General features: G+C 38.0%; 2 protein-coding genes across 3 annotated transcripts in view; one reads left to right on the top strand and one right to left on the bottom strand.

The window, feature by feature from the left end:
• The window catches only part of LOC112049226 (macoilin-1), a 70,038-nt gene extending 61,184 nt beyond the window's left edge, over positions 1 to 8,854 (bottom strand). For both annotated transcript variants that reach the window (XM_052887514.1, XM_052887515.1), the window contains exons 1-7: positions 8,560 to 8,854; positions 4,619 to 4,760; positions 4,040 to 4,166; positions 2,510 to 2,670; positions 1,798 to 1,908; positions 1,203 to 1,364; positions 4 to 238 (exon numbers count right to left, since the gene is read on the bottom strand). In XM_052887514.1, coding sequence (XP_052743474.1) covers positions 4 to 238; positions 1,203 to 1,364; positions 1,798 to 1,908; positions 2,510 to 2,670; positions 4,040 to 4,166; positions 4,619 to 4,760; positions 8,560 to 8,639 — 1,018 coding nt within the window. In that variant the 5' untranslated portion in view covers positions 8,640 to 8,854. The remainder of the gene's footprint in view (positions 1 to 3; positions 239 to 1,202; positions 1,365 to 1,797; positions 1,909 to 2,509; positions 2,671 to 4,039; positions 4,167 to 4,618; positions 4,761 to 8,559) is intronic.
• Positions 8,855 to 9,591: 737 nt separating this feature from the next.
• Positions 9,592 to 17,422, top strand: LOC112049221 (recQ-mediated genome instability protein 1-like). Its single transcript, XM_024087023.2, has 7 exons — positions 9,592 to 9,801; positions 10,314 to 10,507; positions 10,996 to 11,092; positions 12,361 to 12,473; positions 13,529 to 13,666; positions 14,169 to 14,911; positions 16,098 to 17,422. Exons 1-7 carry the CDS (start codon positions 9,719 to 9,721, stop codon positions 16,245 to 16,247), a joined length of 1,518 nt encoding a protein of 505 aa, XP_023942791.2. The 5' UTR covers positions 9,592 to 9,718; the 3' UTR covers positions 16,248 to 17,422.
• The last annotated feature ends 1,651 nt before the right edge of the window (positions 17,423 to 19,073 follow it).

Raw genomic sequence — 19,073 nt, 5'->3', positions numbered from 1 at the left:
TACTTTTACTGTGTTCGTGTCTGTCGTCGTCCACGGGTGCGCCGGGCCCGCCGGCCGCGCCGTTCGTGTGTGCGTGCGCCGCGCTCGCGTGCGAGCTCGCCAGCGAGCTCGTCGGCGGGTTGTGCGACTTGTCGGCATGCGACTTGTCGGCCTGCGACTTGTCGACCTGCGACTTGTCGGCCTGCGACTTGTCGCGGGCTGCCGTCTGCTGCGCCAAGTGCTTCTCCAACTTCTCTAACTGTAACATTAAAATAAATAATGGAAAATTAAATACAATATTTGGAGTTTACTCCTTAAGAATCGATTTTTCACATATAGCCCTCGGTATGAAAAAAATATGGGCAGTAAAATTCGACGAACGAATGACAGCGTTACGTTTTTTGTGCGCAACCTGCTCTGCACACCTTTCACCGTGCGCTACCGCCATGGCCGCGGCCCGCTAACAGCATGTGCACGATGGTAGCGGGCTGCAGCCTGCTGCTCCTCGGTTGCGCACCTTTCACTTTTCAGGCGTAGCTATTGAGACGACATAGTGTATGCTGCGGGGCAACATAGTCGATCTGAAAGAGTTAACTGCATTCGTGCGTCGGAGCTGACACAATTTTTTTTTTTTAATTGAATGAGATACAATTCCGTTGTTTCATTATAATCATCAATATCAGCTTATTTAAACGGCCCACTGCAGATCTATAATACCTCCTTAAAGGAGAGGATTATCGAGCGTAGATCCACCATGCTAATCGAATGCTTGTTAGCGGGTTTAATACGACAATGTTCAATTTCTTAACGACCACTATCAAATATTAATGATAGTGACGGGTCGCTCTACAGTCACGTATTGTATGCAGTGCGTTGTAATAACCAATGAAACTGTTTACATCTTGTGGAACTCCGTCAATCAATGGGCAAAACATTTGCCCAATATTTGCGTTTGTTGAGGCATGTATTGTGATATTTGTAGCCAATAGACGATAAGCCATAATAACCAATGAAAGCTGTTTACATCTAGTGGAACTCCGCTAATCTATGGGCAAAACATTTGCCCAATATTTGCGTTTGTTGAGACGTGTAGCCAACTTTTGCAGGGTAGGATATTTGTAACCAACACCAATGAAAACTGTTTAGACTAATGGACCCATCCAATCAATGGGCAAAGCATTTGCCCAACATTTCGTTTATTTAGGCATGTTATACGCTATCACCTTAACATGTATGGGGTGGTCGGCCACGCACACGCCGTTGTGGTCGCGCGCGCACCGGCGCCGCACCGAGCCGTTCATGTGCCGCGTCTCGCTCGACGCGGGGCTGTACTGCTCGCCGCCATTCTCTGTCGTTTTACATTCTTCTTTACTGCTGGGCCCGTTCTGTACACGACATTTACACATAAATAACAAAAAATGATGATTTTAATACATTTCCTTTATCCAAAGGTTGTTTAGCATATAATATTTCTAAAAGCAATAAGACCGTCTTTGCACATGCTTGTATACTATGTTATGCAATATATTGCAGCATTATAGCGCACGGTGAAAATAGCGTGCACATGCTTCGCGGTTGCGCACCTTTCACTTTTCAGGCATATGTATTGAGACGTACCTACATAGTGTATGCTGGCAACATACACCTATTTAGACAGTCGATCTGAAAGAGTAAGCTCCATTGGTGCGTCAGAGCTGACACACACTTTTTTCATTTGTAATTATTTTTCTTTGTGCAATCAATGTGCAAATAAATAAATAAAAAAAGTCATATATTTTTTTTTAAACTTACACAGTACGTAATGTGTATGTATAATACCTGCTCTAGCGCGGACTCGGGCAGCGCGTCGCGCAGCAGCTGGAAGTAGAACTCGTTCTCAGCGCGCACTTGCCGCTGCCGCCGCAGCCGCAGCCGCTGGCCCACGTACGCCTGCGCATACAACCACCGTCAGCACACAGTGGCGTGCACTTCATAGATGCATACATGCCCTGCCTACTCTGAGGACTTGTTACAAACATATATTGAAGGAATTTTAACCCTAGTTAAAAACCTTGTGCACGCTACTGACAGCACACATTTCAGCCTAGTTACTATGGACTTAATATCGCACCCAAACTTACTAACGAAATTGTCTGTCATAAAAGTATTGTATGCCACTGCACTTAATTAGTCATTGTAGCACTCATACTGTCTAATGTGCAATTCGGTTTCGCTCACTCGTGCTACAATCACGTTACATGACATTGGCATAAATAACTGTTTTGTGTTGAATAGTCCATTTATCAATGAAGGTAATATACTCTTATAACATTGTACTGTGACCAATACGAGCCGACAATAGACCAATAAGACCAATACAAATCTGCAGAAAACGAGAAGAAAATATTCGTTATGTAAGCTGGATGGAACCTTCGTAACTTTAATTTTTCAAATAGTAAAAATATTAGAAATGGTGAAAATTAATGGTGATTATAATTGATATTATCGACATTATCTAATATTATTACTATTACTGAATATATAATGATACCTTGACGCCGAAGCCCAGCGACAGCGCCGGGTAGCCGAGGCAGTGCGCCGCCAGCGGGCGCCACAGCTCGAAGGGGCCGGCGCGAGCTCTCACGGCGCCCTCCGTGTACACCACCAGGCAGCACAGCGCCACCGTCGGCAGGCACACGCCCTTGTCCGCGACTGCCACCACACGAACACATTTAGTTACATCATATAGAGCCGTGATAGCCCAGTGGATTCATATCCATCCTCTGCCTCTGCTTTTCAGTTGTATGCATTTTTTTTTGTTTAGTTAAATCCATCAGTGATCAGTCAGTCGACTATAAACTGATTTTTTGATAGAAGAGGTTTTTTAGGTTGGAGGTCGCTACATTAAGCGTCTCTTCGTGTTATGGCCATACATTGGTTGGTCCACCACACAACTCTTCCACAGTGGATCGCTTTAACCTTTTCGTCTTACCAGGCGTTATAAGCAATTTGTCAAGACTGTTTGTGTGCTCTAGTAGTCTGCTTTTGTGTTTTGTTGCGTTTTTTGTTATTTCTTCCTTGACTGTCGGCATTTCGAGATATTCATGCATGTCCGCTGTTTTAGTGAACCAAGGAGCAAGGAGTATGTGCATTTTAAGAAATTAAATATCACGTGTCTCCAATGGTGAAGGAAAAACATCGTGAGGAAACCTGCACACCAGAGAATTATCTCAATTCTCTGCATGTGTGAAGTCTTCCAATCTGTGGTAGGATATTGGCCTAACCCCTCTTGTTCTGTAAGGAAACTCGAGCTTAGCAGTGAGCATAATATGGGTTGATAATGATAAAATTATATAGGCGCTTGGCTGCTCAGACCTTCTATTGGACACATTCAAATTTACCAACAAAATTGCCTGTCGTTTTGTGAGGAGGGCGAGGTAAACTCACACATCGAATGTAACCTCAATAAATATATCCTGCGTGTTACGTCCAGACATAACTCAGAAGCTGCCGTGTAAGAGTTAGCCTATAGGTCACAGAAAACATATGTACAAGTACAGAAGATTCACTCCGCAACATCATTTAAATAAATAACGACTCTCGCTAAGACACAATAAGGCGCAATTAAGTTCAAACAAAATTATTAGCCTACCGTTTTATTTACCTACAGCTCTTATCTTTATTACATCTATTCAAACAACATTAGGGTTGTCTTCAAATACAAAATACTTAACACTGAATTTCACGCGCGGCGATGTTCACGTACTTTGTTGACAAAATAAAAAGTAGTGCGTGCGTCATTGATTGGACTAACAATACATCAACACATAACTTTATAAATATTCATCCACATTACGTAATGCAGAAAAAATTTAATATTTTACGTGCGAGGCACGAAAATGAAACATTTTACGTGTCTGCTAGTAATAAATAAATCCATTTTTGTTCGTATGACTCTCCATGGGAGAGGGGCGCCGTGAAAATCTCGCACGCGAGGCGCTGTAGTGCTAAAACCTGCTAAAGTTTGGACATAACTGTCTGGATTCCTAAAAACAAATATACAATACAAAATAATACTCACATGTGTACCACACATATTGTACCCATACATAGGTACTTGCCGCGAAGAATATGTACTGTAGTGGTATGAAGAAATAACATATGAGGTCCGACGTTAACGCTATAAATATGAAGAAAACTGAGAACGCCTGAAACATAAAAAAAAATCACCTTTAAAAGAATAAATATATAATTTGTAAGGTTAAATGGGTTTCTAAATATACATTTAGATAGCAAAATCTCATCGCGAAATAACTACTTGACGTGCTAAGATGAAATATGGCACAGAGGCAGCTTATAGTTAGTAATACTTTTAAGAAAGGTCTTTGCGAAGAATCCGGAAAGTTTTCGGCTGGTGGGAGACTTCGGCCGTGGCTAGTTACCACCCAACCGCCAATCGTTTTAGCGTTCCGGTACAACATTGTGTAGAAACCGAAAGGGGTGTGGTTTTCATCCATATTCATTCATATTTCATCCATAAATCATGAATTTAATAACCTGATGGTATTGAACCATCAGGTTATTAAATTCAAGGGCTAACTTGTAAAAAATTAACAAAAAAATCGCGTGTATTTGATGTAACAAATAAACAGACACTCACAACGCCATGATATTTAAACGAGTCGTAGATGGACCTCAACATCATCCAGAACGGCCACAGGAACTCGAACCTGAACTCCAGCATGTAGTCCGCCATCACCACCACCACCCACAGCAGCACGAACTTCAGGTACAACAGAGAACTGGAACAGGTACAGTACACACTTGATTCATCATCATCATCATCATCATCATCATCATCATCATCATCATCATCAACAACCCATATTTGGCTCAATGTTAAGCAAGAATCTCGTCTTAGAATCAAAGAGGTTTGGCTTTAGTTCACCACACTACCAAATTGGCAACGTGGATCATAAAAGATATGGCAAATATTCTTTTTAAAAAATAAAAAAAAAGTCATCAACAACCCATATTTGGCTCACTGTTAAGCTAGAGTCTCCTTTTAGAATCAAAGGGAATTGGCTTTAGTCGACCACGCTACCAAATGTGGATTGGCAGACTTTACACATATAGAGAATTAAGATAATTCTCATGTGTGCAGGTTTCCACACGATGTTTTTCCTTCACCGTTTGAAACACGTGATATTTGATTTCTTAAAATGCACACAACTGAAAAGTTGCGTGTCCCAAAGCGGATTCTAAGCTACGCCCTCCGAATCCAAGAATCCCCTAAGTCACTATATCAAAATTTATCAATATTTCATTCAGCAAATCAAGTAAAGGCAGACAGAGTTATTTTCATGTTTATAATTTCAATAAATATAAATTTCTAATTGATAGGCCAATACATTCTGGTTATAAATTACGTACAGACAATTATGCCACATTTCACAGGTCATTTAAGAACAATCTAGATAAATATCAGAAAAACAAAGAATTAAAGTTATATAGGCACATCAAGGAAAGTTATTATCTGTTTATCCTAACTAATATTAATGTGGCATTGTTTGTTTAAGTTTTTATACTAATAAGCTAGCATTTGACTGTATTTTTTTTATATGGAATAGGCGCAAACCACCACCACTCATGGTATGCAAAGAAGCAGTATGCAATCACAAGTACTTGCCAAAAAAATACCTATTAAGTCATAGGTAAAATGGAAGCTGTTAAAACTGTTTTATTACTTATATTATTGTAGAGGGGAAGTATCAGCATTGGTATAAATAAGAGGGTATTTGATGACTTGAGCTCAGTTGTTTGTTAGGCAGCGTAGACGCCGTCACGCTGCCAGTCGCGTTAGTGATTTTGTGCAATAATGTTTTGTGATGTAATTATTGTTTATCACAAATTATTTAGTGTGGGCATGGAGAACATATCGGGCAAGGAAGATGAGTGTTGATGCATTCTAAAGGGATCCCTTAAACCTACACTCAAGGTCACAAGTCCTGGGATCTGCTCAAGGTGTTTCCTCTAACACAAAATAAAGTCATAATATCTCATATCTTCACAATGCAGATCAGAAAACCTAACTTTATTTGATTGTTCATCATCATCTTCATCCTTTTTTACCCACTTCAGTAGAATGAGTTTGACAAAATCTACATAAAGCAAACAAAACCATGGAATTAGTAGCAAGTTGTGAGTTAGTGTTGGAACAATTGGTTACACAAGTATAGCCATTACAGTTAATTACATCAGCTATAAGTGGATAATTACACTCTTATGATGATTCTTGTAACAATAAGAACTAATTATTATTATCATCAAGTTATCATTTAAAACCATTACAAAATACAAGATTTAAAATGGAGCCTGAGAAAATAATACTGTAAATATACATAATATGAAACAATACTAGATAAATATGGTTACAGTATGTCTTTGCCGGTTAATAACTAGCCACGGCCAAAGCCAACCAACCAAATTTTAAAAATAATTGAATTACATTATATTTCGTATTTTTTTATGATTTATAAACAAATTTTTAAAGCTGTATCATATTTACTATAATTAACTACAATATTTTTTATTTATTATTAATTAATTTTGGATCAGATTTGAATTAACAACATGACATTGCATAATTAAATGCAAACATTGCACAATACAATTTTAAGGCATGAAAATGTTCCCTTGACCACATCATTACAATTGTATTTCTTTTTCCTTAAGACGTTTGACTGTATCATAATAAAGGATTGTTTTGTTTACACACTAGTGGCTGCAATTTTAATTCAGTTTTTTAATAAATTGCATGGGAATCATTAATTTTTTCGACAAACACCATGTGTTAGTCCAAAATATAAATCCATTCCATTCCAAATTTCAGTTTAACTGCTTGGTAGTGTCAATGTTAAGGAGTAACAAACTCACACACTATTATATAATGATTTATTTATTTTGCTATCATCCGCGAAAATTCGGCGAACCCATGCGACAACGTGCAATTGCAAAGTATTGCACGTTGTAGAGTCAACATCTCCTGAGGATGCTCCGGTTTTGGGGTGAAACGTACGTAGAGAGTGTTTTGTCGGACCTGGGTGACGTTGTCGCATGGGTTCGCCGAATTTTCGCGGATGATAGCAAAATAAATAAATCATTATATAATCATGATGAACTTCCGCAAAGTAACGCCTGCTTCTATCCAAAACTCACACACTTTCTGTGAAAATGTGAGCTATTTATATCATTAAAGTGCCTATGATGTTTCTCTAACCTTGTTAATTCATTTTTGTGTTTTAAATTCTAGGTCATTTATTTACTTACTAAACTCTCTTTATCATAACTTTTTATGGTCATCAGATAAATTTAATTGAGAAAAGAATAAAATGAGTAAGAAAATTTGATAAAAGCTAAATTTGATGTATCAGGAAATGAAACCTTAAATCACAGATGGGCACTTCAATTTTATTTATATATATTGAGTAATAAATATCACTTGTCTCAAATGGTGAAGGAAAAACATAATGAGGAAACCTGCATATGAGATTTTTATAATTCCCTAGGTGTGCGAAGTCTGCCAATCTGCATTGGGTCAGTGTGGTGGACTAAGGCCTAGCTCCTTTCATTCTGAGAGGACACTCGTGCTCAACAGTAAGCCGAATATGGGTTGTTAATGAATGAATATTGAGCATTGATACAACTTTTGATTAATATCAAGATTTAACAATGAAAGGCCATAGGTTCAATCCCTGACTGTTAAAACTGTTGTTATACTGTGGCCCTTACATTTACAACTAGTTAAGAGAAGGGAAACTTTCATCATATTTAAAAGATTTAAACCAATGTGGTATAAATATATATTTTATATAACTATCTTCAGTCCAGTTAGCAGCCTAAAGTTTTAAGCAAGCATATTATTAGAGCAATAGATGCTGTACCTAATAAACCTTGGACTTGAATGAATTATTACTTCAAATAAGAATATTTAGTCCTCTGTCTTACCAGTTGGAAAACAATTATTTCTGCAAACATACACAACCAAAAAAAGACATCTATCAAATTATAAATGTTAGATTTAATATATGAAAAAAAGAAGTAAGTATTATATTTATGGACTGTAATTCAGTGTGATATCTTTGCCTTTTCCCTGCAAAATATAATAAAGCTAAAGATTGATTTCTTTAAACTTTAACTTTATTTATAATTGTTAAAAAGGTCTTTAAAAAATATTGTTTGCAAGGAATTTAATGAACAGATGGATGAAACATATGAATAGGTTTCATTAAATTCTATAATTAATTTATTTAAATTAGTAACACAACTTGTGCAAGAGCTTCTAATGTAATACTGATGTGATTATGTCTACAGCTGTGTTATATGTGTTTAAACACGTGTTAACAGTTTATTTTTCTTATTTTTCTGCCGCCCAAGTAACAATTAATAAGAATCGCCAGATGGTGTTCTCAACCCACACTATTTTGAGCCCCCTGCATTTAATTCCTATTTTGATTAATGAATTATTACTGTTCACTAAAAATATAATGTAGTAAACGCATTAATACTGTACTATTATCCAAATAAAGCTTTTAAACTCACTTTCCATACATTCCTTCGGCGATTTTTGTGCGCTTTATTGGGCGCCGCATCTTGCCAGATTCGGCATTTCGCCTCTTCATATTTTGTCCTCCACTGTATTAATCACGAATACAGGCTCTCGGTTCACAACAATTATTTAGGAAGCATTTATCATTTACGAAAAATAATGCCCCCAGGATAGTCGTTTTGTTGTCAATCGGCCTATTGTCGATTTACGAGGGAGAAAGAAATAAATCGGCGAACTCTTTTTGCGATCAACTTGGATCAACTTCACCATAGAATAGAAACCACAGAATACAGAATACACTCACAAAATACCAAAGAGTTCCAGAAATTCAAATATTTTTGTACAAAGACTTTATTTTTTTTTTATTAGTGTTGTTCAAGGTAGTTATTTTATCCTCCATAGATAATCTTCGTATCCTCTTCTTCCAGGTTATCAAAATCGATTATAAGGTAAATGGAACATAAATCGATTTCAAATTCTCTTTTTACGAGGACAATGGCTTGTAGACTGAGGTTTTCTTAGTCATTGCTTGTACTTGTAGACGTCTTGTACGGATGTATATCACAGATTTTTACAGCACTTAGGGCGTAACAAGCAGGCAGAGTATTTCCAAAAGCAGAGGATTTTTCGTCTCCGATCTTTGAATTTAATGGAGGTAAATATATTATTTCTGTCCATTCCACTTTCTACGATAAACTCTAAGTTAAGTTTCTGATTGTAAATAAATTGTGCTGTGCTGTTTTGATTCGTATAAAATTAAATTTATGGATAAACTTTAAAAAGCTAGAACTCTGTTAGTTTGATTGACTCAGTCAGAACGCAAAGCCCTAAGATCAGTTTATTAAAGAAACAATAAATAATAATCTATGCTAATTTATAGTCTATAACACAGACGACAAATGAAGACTGAAGTCTATAACTTCATTTGTCATCTGTGGTATAGAAAGTGATCTGTCAACTGTGTTGTCTGTCATCTATTAATAATCTGTGGATTTGAATGTTGACCACAGATTAATAATTTAATAGATACTTGAATTGAATTTGGTTTGACGGAAAAAAATACAAACAGTACAAATCAAGGAACATATTTACGTACAAAATACAGAAACATTTATGTTAGAAAATATAAACTTTTTGAATAAAATATAAATAATGTCTACAGCTGCTACGCTAAACTCTGTTCGGAGTTTTTTGGCTTCACATCATATGTTAGCCGATGAGGACTGGATAACGGGGTTAGTGCGCGAAATCTTTATCCAATCAGAGTATTTTTAGTGGCCTACTACATCTCAGGGCACGGGATTTCTCTCATATATTTCTCCTACAAGAGAAGGAAATTTACAATCTGATTTTTTTTCGATTCTTCTGATTGACTGGGGGCTTTGTGCGAGCGCAGGAGCATCGCCTAATGGGGGCCTTATAATCTGAACCATCATAGAATTAAGAAGAACCTAATATCACATAGCTTGACCCAGGAACTTATGGCCCATAGCCAATGATATTTTATTCTATAGATAGGTTCATCATCATCATTATCAACCCATATTCGGTTCACTGCTGAGCTTGAGTCTCCTCTCAGAATAAGAGGGATTAGGTAGGCCAATAGTCTACCACGCTGGCCCAATGCGGATTGGTAGATTTCACACACGCAGGGAATTAAGAAAATTAGCAATTACCACTAAACTATTTAAGAATAATCTATAAGAGATTTTCACAAATAACAGCTAATGGCATTCACAATTTATAGATGTGTAAACTATTTTATGGAAGACAGTGGATGCACAGACATTATAGAGATACAGAACCAGGCAAAGGAGCAATGGTTGTTAAACAATTTGCAAGAGATTTGCCCCGGATCACTCCCCGCTAACCTCAGCTCTGTGCAGAAGACTTGCCTGACAAGACGATTTGTATTGCAAATTAATGCTGTCTGTGATATTGGTAAATATCTGCATAGATGAATAAAAGAAAGTCATTATAGCTTGGCAAGTTCGTTGCTGACACTCCCATGATATGCGGGCGACAGGGGGAGGACTGTGCAACTGTGAAGCTGAGCGCGCTACCCACCTCCAGGCCCGCGCGGTACCTCAGGAGTGTTACGGATGAATTTGCCTAGCTATAGTAACATTATCAAGAATTTTTTTGGTTCTTATAAAATTAAAAATAGCTGATTAAATATTTTTGTCATGTTTGTGGATTATTAAGAGGTTTTTGAATCCCACAAAAATAGATTTGGATAGGTAGATATCATAAAAAACTGGTTTTAGACGCCAGGTGCACAGCAAGCTGGAAAAACGAGGTTTTCCAGGTTCACGCTTTATTTGGACCTAATATTATTGGGCTAATATCACTTTAGGTATAGTTTTTTTTAGTAGTATTGTATTTTACATTACCTTGTTAATTACATTTACATTTTCTTGATATTTTAGGTACACCTGCATACCAACAGTATTTGAAAATTCAAAAAGTCAATATGGAGAATGTCGAAGCCACAACAAAGTTTGATGAGAAAGTACCAAGTCACAGGTAATTTAATTTTTTAATTGCTGCTGATTAATACTGATGTAGCATATAACCTCTTCAACCTTAAGAAAGTGGCAGGTATTGATCAGATGCAGAAAGCCTAGAATAGAGAGGGCTGGAGCTCATAAAAAGAAAGGCCTATGTCAACATCATATTCATGGCTCATGATGAATTATATGTTCATTTTATTTAATTAAACCATCAATCTTCTATAAAAAAGTTGATGCACAGTCAGCAACCAAAAAATGTCCCCACTCAATGAGTGACAAACACAACTTCTTGGCACTCAATTGAAGTAGTCACATTTGCAAATTCAACCTTAATCTCAATCCTTAAGGCTGAATTTGCTCTGTATTTGGGATTTCATTAAATATTGGATTTATATTTAAAGGCCTTTAGGTATGATTTTCTTTACCCATAAAACTAACTGAACTAGAACTGTCAAAGCAAAATTGGCCACTTTTTAAGTGAAATGATTGATTGTGCGTCCTTTTATTACAAGAGGTCAATGAATTGAAAAATAAAATACAATGTTACATAAACTTTTTAAAAGTAATATTATCAACTAGCGGACGCTCGCGACTTCGTCCACGTGGAATTCAGTTTTTCAGAAATCCCGTGGAAGCCATTAATTTTTCCTGGATGAAAAGTAGCCCATGTGTTAATCCAGTGTATTATCTATCATTGTTTCAAATTTCAGCCAAATCGGTTCAGTAGTTGTGGCGTTAAAGAGTAACAAACATTCTTCAACAAACATTCGCGTTTATTATATTAGTAGGATTTTTGTAACTAGCGGACGCCCGCGACTTCGTTCGCGTGTTATTCAGTTTTCCACAAATCCCGCGGGAACCGTGGATTTTTCCGGGATGAAAAGTAGCCTATGTGTTAATCCAAAGTAAAATCTATTTCCATTCCAAATTTCAGCGAAATCGCTTCAGTAGCCGCAGCGTAAAGGAGGAACAAACAGACTTACACACTAACAAACCTTCGCCTTTATACTATATATTTTTTTTATTCTTTACAAGTTGGCCTTGATCACTTCTAGTTACCACCCTGTTGGCAAAGATGTACTGCTAAGCGATTTAGCTTTCTGGTACAATGTCACTTATAAACAAGAAAAGGTGTGGATTTTTATTCTATGCCAAACAACTTAGCCCGCTTCCATCTTAGATTGCATCACCACTTACCATCAAGTGAGATTGTGGTCAAGGGCTACCTTGTAGAGATTATTATTAAATTATTAAAATACTGCTTCCATTTAATGTTTGTAGGATGATTAAGTTGTATATGACAGATGGCATGCAGGACGTCACCGGCATTGAGTACCGACCAATGAGGAACCTGAGCCTTGATATTACACCTGGTTGCAAAATCTTGATAAAAGGTAGGATATTGAGTTAGATTTATACATTCTGAATAATCCATATAAATTCTGAATAATCCATGAATTATAAATAATAGATTTTCCAGGAGCTCATATTCTGCTCTGCAATGTTCCAATTTATCTGTGTCATCATCATCATCATCATCATCATCCATCATCATCATATCAGCCGATGGACGTCCACTGCAGGTCAAGGACTATTTTTAGAGACTTTCAAACATCACGATCCTGAGCCGCCTGCAGCCAGCAAATTCCTGCGACTCGCTTGATGTCGTCAGTCCACTCGGTGGGAACCAACACTGAGCTTAGTAGTGCGGGGTCGCCATTCCAGCATCTTGGGACCCCAACGTCCATCGGCTCTTCGAACTATGTGCCCCGCCCCGCCTCTTCAGCTTCGCGACACGTCGAGTTATGTCTATGATTTTGGTTCTTCTGTGGATCTCCTCATTTCTGATTCGATCACACAGAAATACTCCTATAGCATAGCTCGTTCCATCGCCCGCTGTGTGACTCTGAGCCTTCTTATGAGCTCCAAGTCTCAGAACCATAGGTCATCATCTGTTTACCTACCAAAATTTGTTAAAGTCGGTACAGAGGTTTAGACGTGAAAAGAAACAGATCGACAGATATTTTCTTTTTTAATATTTAATTAGGATGTATGGATTAAACATTAAAGGGTCTTAAAGTTCATTGAGCCGTGATAGCCCAGTGGATATGACCTCTGCCTCCGATTCTGGGCATGCCCCTCCAACTTTTCAGTTGTGTGCATTTTAAGAAATTAAATATCACATGTCTCAAACGGTGAAAGAAAAACATAGTGAGGAAACCTGCATACATGAGAATTTTCTTAATTCTCTGCGTGTGTGAAGTCTGCCAATCCGCATTGTGCCGGCGTGGTGGACTATTGGCTTAACCCCTCTCATTCTGAGAGTAAGCTCGAGCTTAGCAATGAGCCGAATATGGGGTGATAATGATGATCATTAAAGTCTTCAAAAGTCGTTTCAAAAGTCGCTAGCCACCTAGTATGAACTCCAACTTTTTGTAAAACTTTTTAGGGCCAGTAGAATGTCGTCGCGGGATGCTTCTGCTAACTGAGAGCTGTATAGAACTGCTGGGTGGTGAAGTGAATGACCTGAGCACTAATACGCAACGATACCTCCTATCTGCCAAGTTGGGCTTGCCTATGACTGAAGGTAAGTGTTATAGCGATCTTACCCACTAAGTACTCCACACCGGAAAGTGTTGTCTTGGTCGACCCCTACTAGATGGATAAAGGAAATCAACGGGGTTGCAAGTAGCCGCTGGATGCTGGTGACTCGAGACTGTTTTGAAGTCCATGTAAGAGGTCTATGCCCAGCAGTGGACGTCCATCAACCCGCTAAGTATAGAGACGTTGTGTGCTAATGTTACTCGATCTGCCACATTTCATGCCGCTCGTCATGCGCATCGCTTGGCAAGTTCATCGATTACACTCCCATGATATGCGGGCGACAGGGGGAAAGGACTGCGCAGGTGTGAAGACGAACGCGCGGGGCAGAGAAAAGGACTGCGCAGGTATAAGTCGTGCGCGCGGAACATCGCTACCCCTCTCCCGACCCGCGCGGACCATCAGTAGTGTTATGAGCAATTTTGCCAAGCCAAAAATCTTCGAATATTTTTGTCCAAAACTCGTATAACTATTGACTTTTATTTCAGAAACGAACTTAGATTCAACGTTTAGTCATCCCAGAAACACAAACATACCATCACCACACACTGAAATGCCCTCGTCAAACATTGAACCAGTATTGGAGCCAAGATTTGATCAAACAGATCAAATGAATGGCATACAAGCATCAAACTTTGCTGATGACGACATCGATGTGGACGAACTGAGTGCTATCGAAGCCGAGTACAGTGATAGTCGTGTGAGACGTCCATTAGATGACAGTACACATCAACCAGAGAAGAAAATGAAAATAGACCTTACGACTAATACAAATACGGTTGATAATTCAAATCGAAACCCTACAACAAATACTGCAGATGATTATCCAGACGACGCTGACATGTGTTTTGAAGACGAAGACTATTTAAGAGAAATGGAAGCCCAGTTTGACGCAAAGGAAAATGTATTCAATTCCGACAGTCCTAAAACACCAATTCGCGTGGCATCCGAACCGTATGTTTATATAAAGCAAATTCTGGATATGAATGAAGAAAGTAGAGCTGGAAGGGTTTTCAAAGTCAAAGGGCAGATTTTGAAGTTGTTGTCTAAGTTGTTAGTTAATAAAGAGGCTTGGACGTTAAAGTGTACAATAGTTGATGGGACGGGGTGTTTGGATGTTGACTTCACCAGTGATGTGTTGTCCAAATTGGTGGGTTTCACCCCCCCGGAGATGGTGAAGCTGAGGAAGGAAATCAGTGGCAAACCAGAGATTAAAGCGAAAGTTGAATTGGTGAGTGATTTAGTTAGTTCTACAGAATCATAAGACCAAATTTTTTTTTTAAGTTTTTATTGGAAGTAGAATTTTCGTTTTAATACATTATTATAATAATAATAGCTTGTTTTGTTAAATTTTGTGGTAGACTTTTATTATTTATGGGTGTGAACCTGTTGTTAGACCTACCAAACATAGTATTAAACTTCATCTAAATTGGTCAAGCCATTTTGGAGTGTAGGTATGGCAATTATTAACAGTGTGACATCAGTCAAATCGGTTCAGCCGTTTTGGAGATATGCGCTTATAACAACACATTTTTGCATATGGCGCCAAAAATCTATAACAACTTTCCACAACAGCTGTCAAACAGAAGCATAAGCAAACCTACACTTAAAGAAAATCTTAAAAAGTTTCTAATAGAAAAATGTTACTACTCCATAGAAGAGTACTTTGCTGATGCTTCAAAAAATAGTATTAATTATATTTCTTTAAAACTTAATGTCATTAAATTTTAATTTAATTAATTAAACAATAAACATTTGTATACCTATTAATGGTGAAACATTGTTACCTAATACATAAGAACATCTTTGTATAACTAAATGTAATGTTTCTTGCAAAGAAATGATTCTTATTCTTATTCTTACATTTCATACATTCATTTTTATATGAGTACTTTTTGTTTCTATAACGAACAGACAGACAGACAGACAGACAGACAGACGAAAATTTTACTGATTGCATTTTTGGCATCAGTATCGATCACTAATCATCCTCTGATTGTTATTTTGGAAATATATTTCATGTACAGGATTGACCTCTCTACAGATTTATGAAGAGCAGTGATAGCCCAGTGGATATGACCTCTGCCTCCGATTCCGGAGGGTGTGGGTTCGAATCCGGTTTGGGGCATGCACCTCCAACTTTTCCGTTGTGTGCATTTTAAGAAATTAAATATCACGTGTCTCAATCGGTGAGGAAACCTGCATACCAGAGAATTATCTTCATTCTCTGAGTGTGTGAAGTCTGCCATCCGCATTGGGCCAGCGTGGTGGACTATTGGCGTTACCCCTCTCATTCTGAGAGGAGACTCGAGCTTAGCAGTGAGCCGAATATGAGTGGATGACGACAGATTTATTATAAGTATAGATGTAGCAAGTAGGTAGGGTTAGCAATTTAATTTGATTTTTTTAACTTTCAGGCTCTACAAAGAGCTAAAAACAAACTAGAAGTCCTGTATTGCATTATAGAGCTCACAATGTTGGAGACGCCCAAAATAACTAAACTCACGCCATTCGAAGACTTCCACGCTGAGATACTGAAGGATAGACTGCAGGCCAGTGGCTTATAGCACACTTACGAGGTCCTGGGTTCAAAGTATTTTTTAAATTGAACTAAAGCATTTTTTGAAAACAGGTTATTTAATCGGCCCAGGTCTGGCTGGCGGGAGGCTTTGGTCGTGGCTAGTTACCGGCAAAGACCAAGCGATTTAGCGTTCCGGTACGATGTGTAAAAGTCGAAAAGGGGTGTGGATTTTCATCCTTCTCCTAAAAAGTTAGCCCGCTCCATTTTAGATTGCACCATCACTTATTATTAGGTGAGGTTGTAGTGAAGGGCTAACTTGCAAAGAATAAAAAAAAAGTTCTGTTATTTTCTATAATACCTACTGAAATTATAGAAAAAACTTTAAAAAAGAAACAGTTTAACTTCGTTACATGAATAAGCTTATGATTAAGAACTCCTGATTTGTTGGAAGCTCGTCAGTTTCACTAGACTCGTATATCTATTTCAGTAATTTCATAATTTGGGTCTGCTTTGTGTGGTGCTACAGCTTGGCAAGTTATTTGATGACACTCCCATGAAATGCGGGCGACGGGGAGGGAAGGACTGCGCGGGTGTGAAGTCGTGCGCGCGGGGCAGAGGGTGCATCAGTAGTGGGTTTATCTGTCATTGCTACCCGCCTCTTGGCCCCCGCGGTCCATCAGGAGTGTTATGAACGAATTTTCCAAGCTTAACAAGCCACTACGCCTAAAACGCGTACTACTACGCAGTTTAGTGTTTCGGTACGATTTTTTTTATTGTTTACATTACATTGCCCTTGACTACAATCTCACCTGATGGTAAGTAATGATGAATTGTTAGGAGGAGGATGAAAATCCACACCCCTTTCGGTTTCTACACGACACCGTACCGGAACGCTAAATCGCTTGGCGGTACGTCTTTGCTGGTGCCCCGTAGTAACCAGTTTAAGGGTTATCTGTGCCTTATTATGTTGATTATCACTGCCATTTTAGACTGAATCGTTCTTTAGAGGCTTACTTTTAATAAAATTAACAAAGCTCAAAAATTTCCATTGTCATATTTCTTCTCATTTTTAAATAGATTAAGTGCTGTTTATAAAAATATGATTATTTAAATTTATGTTAGAATGTTGATTTTCGTTAAAAAGTGACTGTGTAAGTGTTAATTGTAAATAAGTAATTAATTATTATATTTTTATGATGAATTATTAAAAAGTTGAAACGATTTTGTATTATTTTAAAAAACCCCTAAAACTTAGTATCTACTATTGTAGCTTCTGTAGCATTCCCTCAAAAGAAGAGAACTACTTACAATACTTGTGAAAAACAGGGTGCAATCGTAAAATGTACGAGTAGTCCTGGATTTGCCTTTACCTATTTATGCAATATCCCGTCTAGGTTACCAAAAAGAGAAAAAAAAGAAAGCTCAAAGCGAACACACAAAAGTTAAAGCCATTTCAAAATCTGTACGTTTGAAATTGATATTGATCGCCATATTTTAAGTAGGTACCTACTAGCGGACGTCTGCGTGGAATTCAATTTTCCATAAATCCCTCGGGAATCATGGATTTTTCATGATGTATAATTGTATCGCCGTGGCTTTCTAGTTTGTATTACTTCCTTCTAAGGATTTTTTTGGCCAATGCCAAAAAACAAACATTGTAGCTCGGCGTAAGGTCCCTTGTCCTTACTGTAATAGCAGTAAGTCACCGTCTCACCACTACACTGTTATACACTATAATGGCCAGCAGCACACTTCCGCCTTCTGTCGATGCCAGAGACAGAATGCCCCTCTCTCTCCCAGTCCCACTACCGGTGTATATACACAAACACTACACTCGGTCTACCCGTGTGAGATTTTCAGATTTTAAATGGAGTAGAAAATTAACCATTAAAATATTGACCGTAACTGGAAGCTTTATATTGAGAGTAGCATTTCCGTTTCCGTCGATTTCATACCAGTTTTCGTACTTTTATTGACGTCACGTCTGGCTATGTGGCGCCACCTGGCGGTGTCGGGCTCGGGAAGTTTCGTAAATCGCTGAGCGCGACTTTAGCTCATTGGCGTTTTGTTTACCGTCGAAGCAACATCTTGCAATCAGTTGGTACCCGACATTGCAAGATAAAGTGTAATAAGTGAAGTGAATTCGCTGTGAGTTCTTTATATTTTATTACGTTGTAATTACGTTGTAATTATTACGTTGTTACATACAACGTTAATGTAATTAACGTTAAATTATGTAAAATGTAAATGTAAAATTTCAAATTTCATTTGAAAATAGTACGTGATCATTATTTTAACGGTTTTTCCGTTCGGATCACTACTTTATGTGTTTGAAAGTCTTGCTTTTTTGCAAATGTTTTCGTACTTGCATGTATATAATAATATTTTGTTTGTAGTGATTTTTCAACAGTTAAAATAGTATTAAAAGTGGCGGGGCCCAGGGGGCTTCCTAAAAATGTGAACTCAGAAACCAAAGTGAACATTCTAGCAATAGACTGTTGTCTAACATACTGCAAAACGAACGCGTGGCCAGTGGCTTTCGTTTCAAAGGAGTACATAAATTACGAATGCTCGAAGACAAGTTAGACAAAGAGTTTTTGGAAGTTACTCAAACATATTGTTACTTCAATTCAAACCGGCATTGAAAAAAGGTTCACAGATCCCGCCAGAATTTAGCACAGGAATTTTGATTGGATGTAAATTACTGGTCTAATAAATCGCCACCCCACGCAGGGGTAAGGCGTAGACACTGTTAACGTGGCTGGACACATTTGCAGTCAAATATCGGTCTAATAGATTACCGCCCCTCGCGGGGGCAAGGTATACACAGTTTTTTAACGTTCCTGGACGTATTTGCAAAACCAACTTACTG

This window comes from Bicyclus anynana, chromosome 19 (genome assembly GCF_947172395.1).
Source record: "Bicyclus anynana chromosome 19, ilBicAnyn1.1, whole genome shotgun sequence".
Classification (NCBI taxonomy): Eukaryota; Metazoa; Arthropoda; class Insecta; order Lepidoptera; family Nymphalidae; genus Bicyclus; species Bicyclus anynana.
Note: the sequence above shows the minus strand (reverse complement) of the source record. Positions and strands in the feature narration are given on the sequence as shown.

Excerpts from the sequence above, each read along its gene's own strand:
- LOC112049221 (XM_024087023.2), top strand. The coding sequence starts at position 9,719 with ATGTCTACAGCTGCTACGCTAAACTCTGTTCGGAGTTTTTTGGCTTCA. Across the intron at positions 11,093-12,360 it reads GAGAAAGTACCAAGTCACAG|GATGATTAAGTTGTATATGA; the intron begins GTAATTTAATTT and ends TAATGTTTGTAG. Across the intron at positions 13,667-14,168 it reads GGGCTTGCCTATGACTGAAG|AAACGAACTTAGATTCAACG; the intron begins GTAAGTGTTATA and ends CTTTTATTTCAG.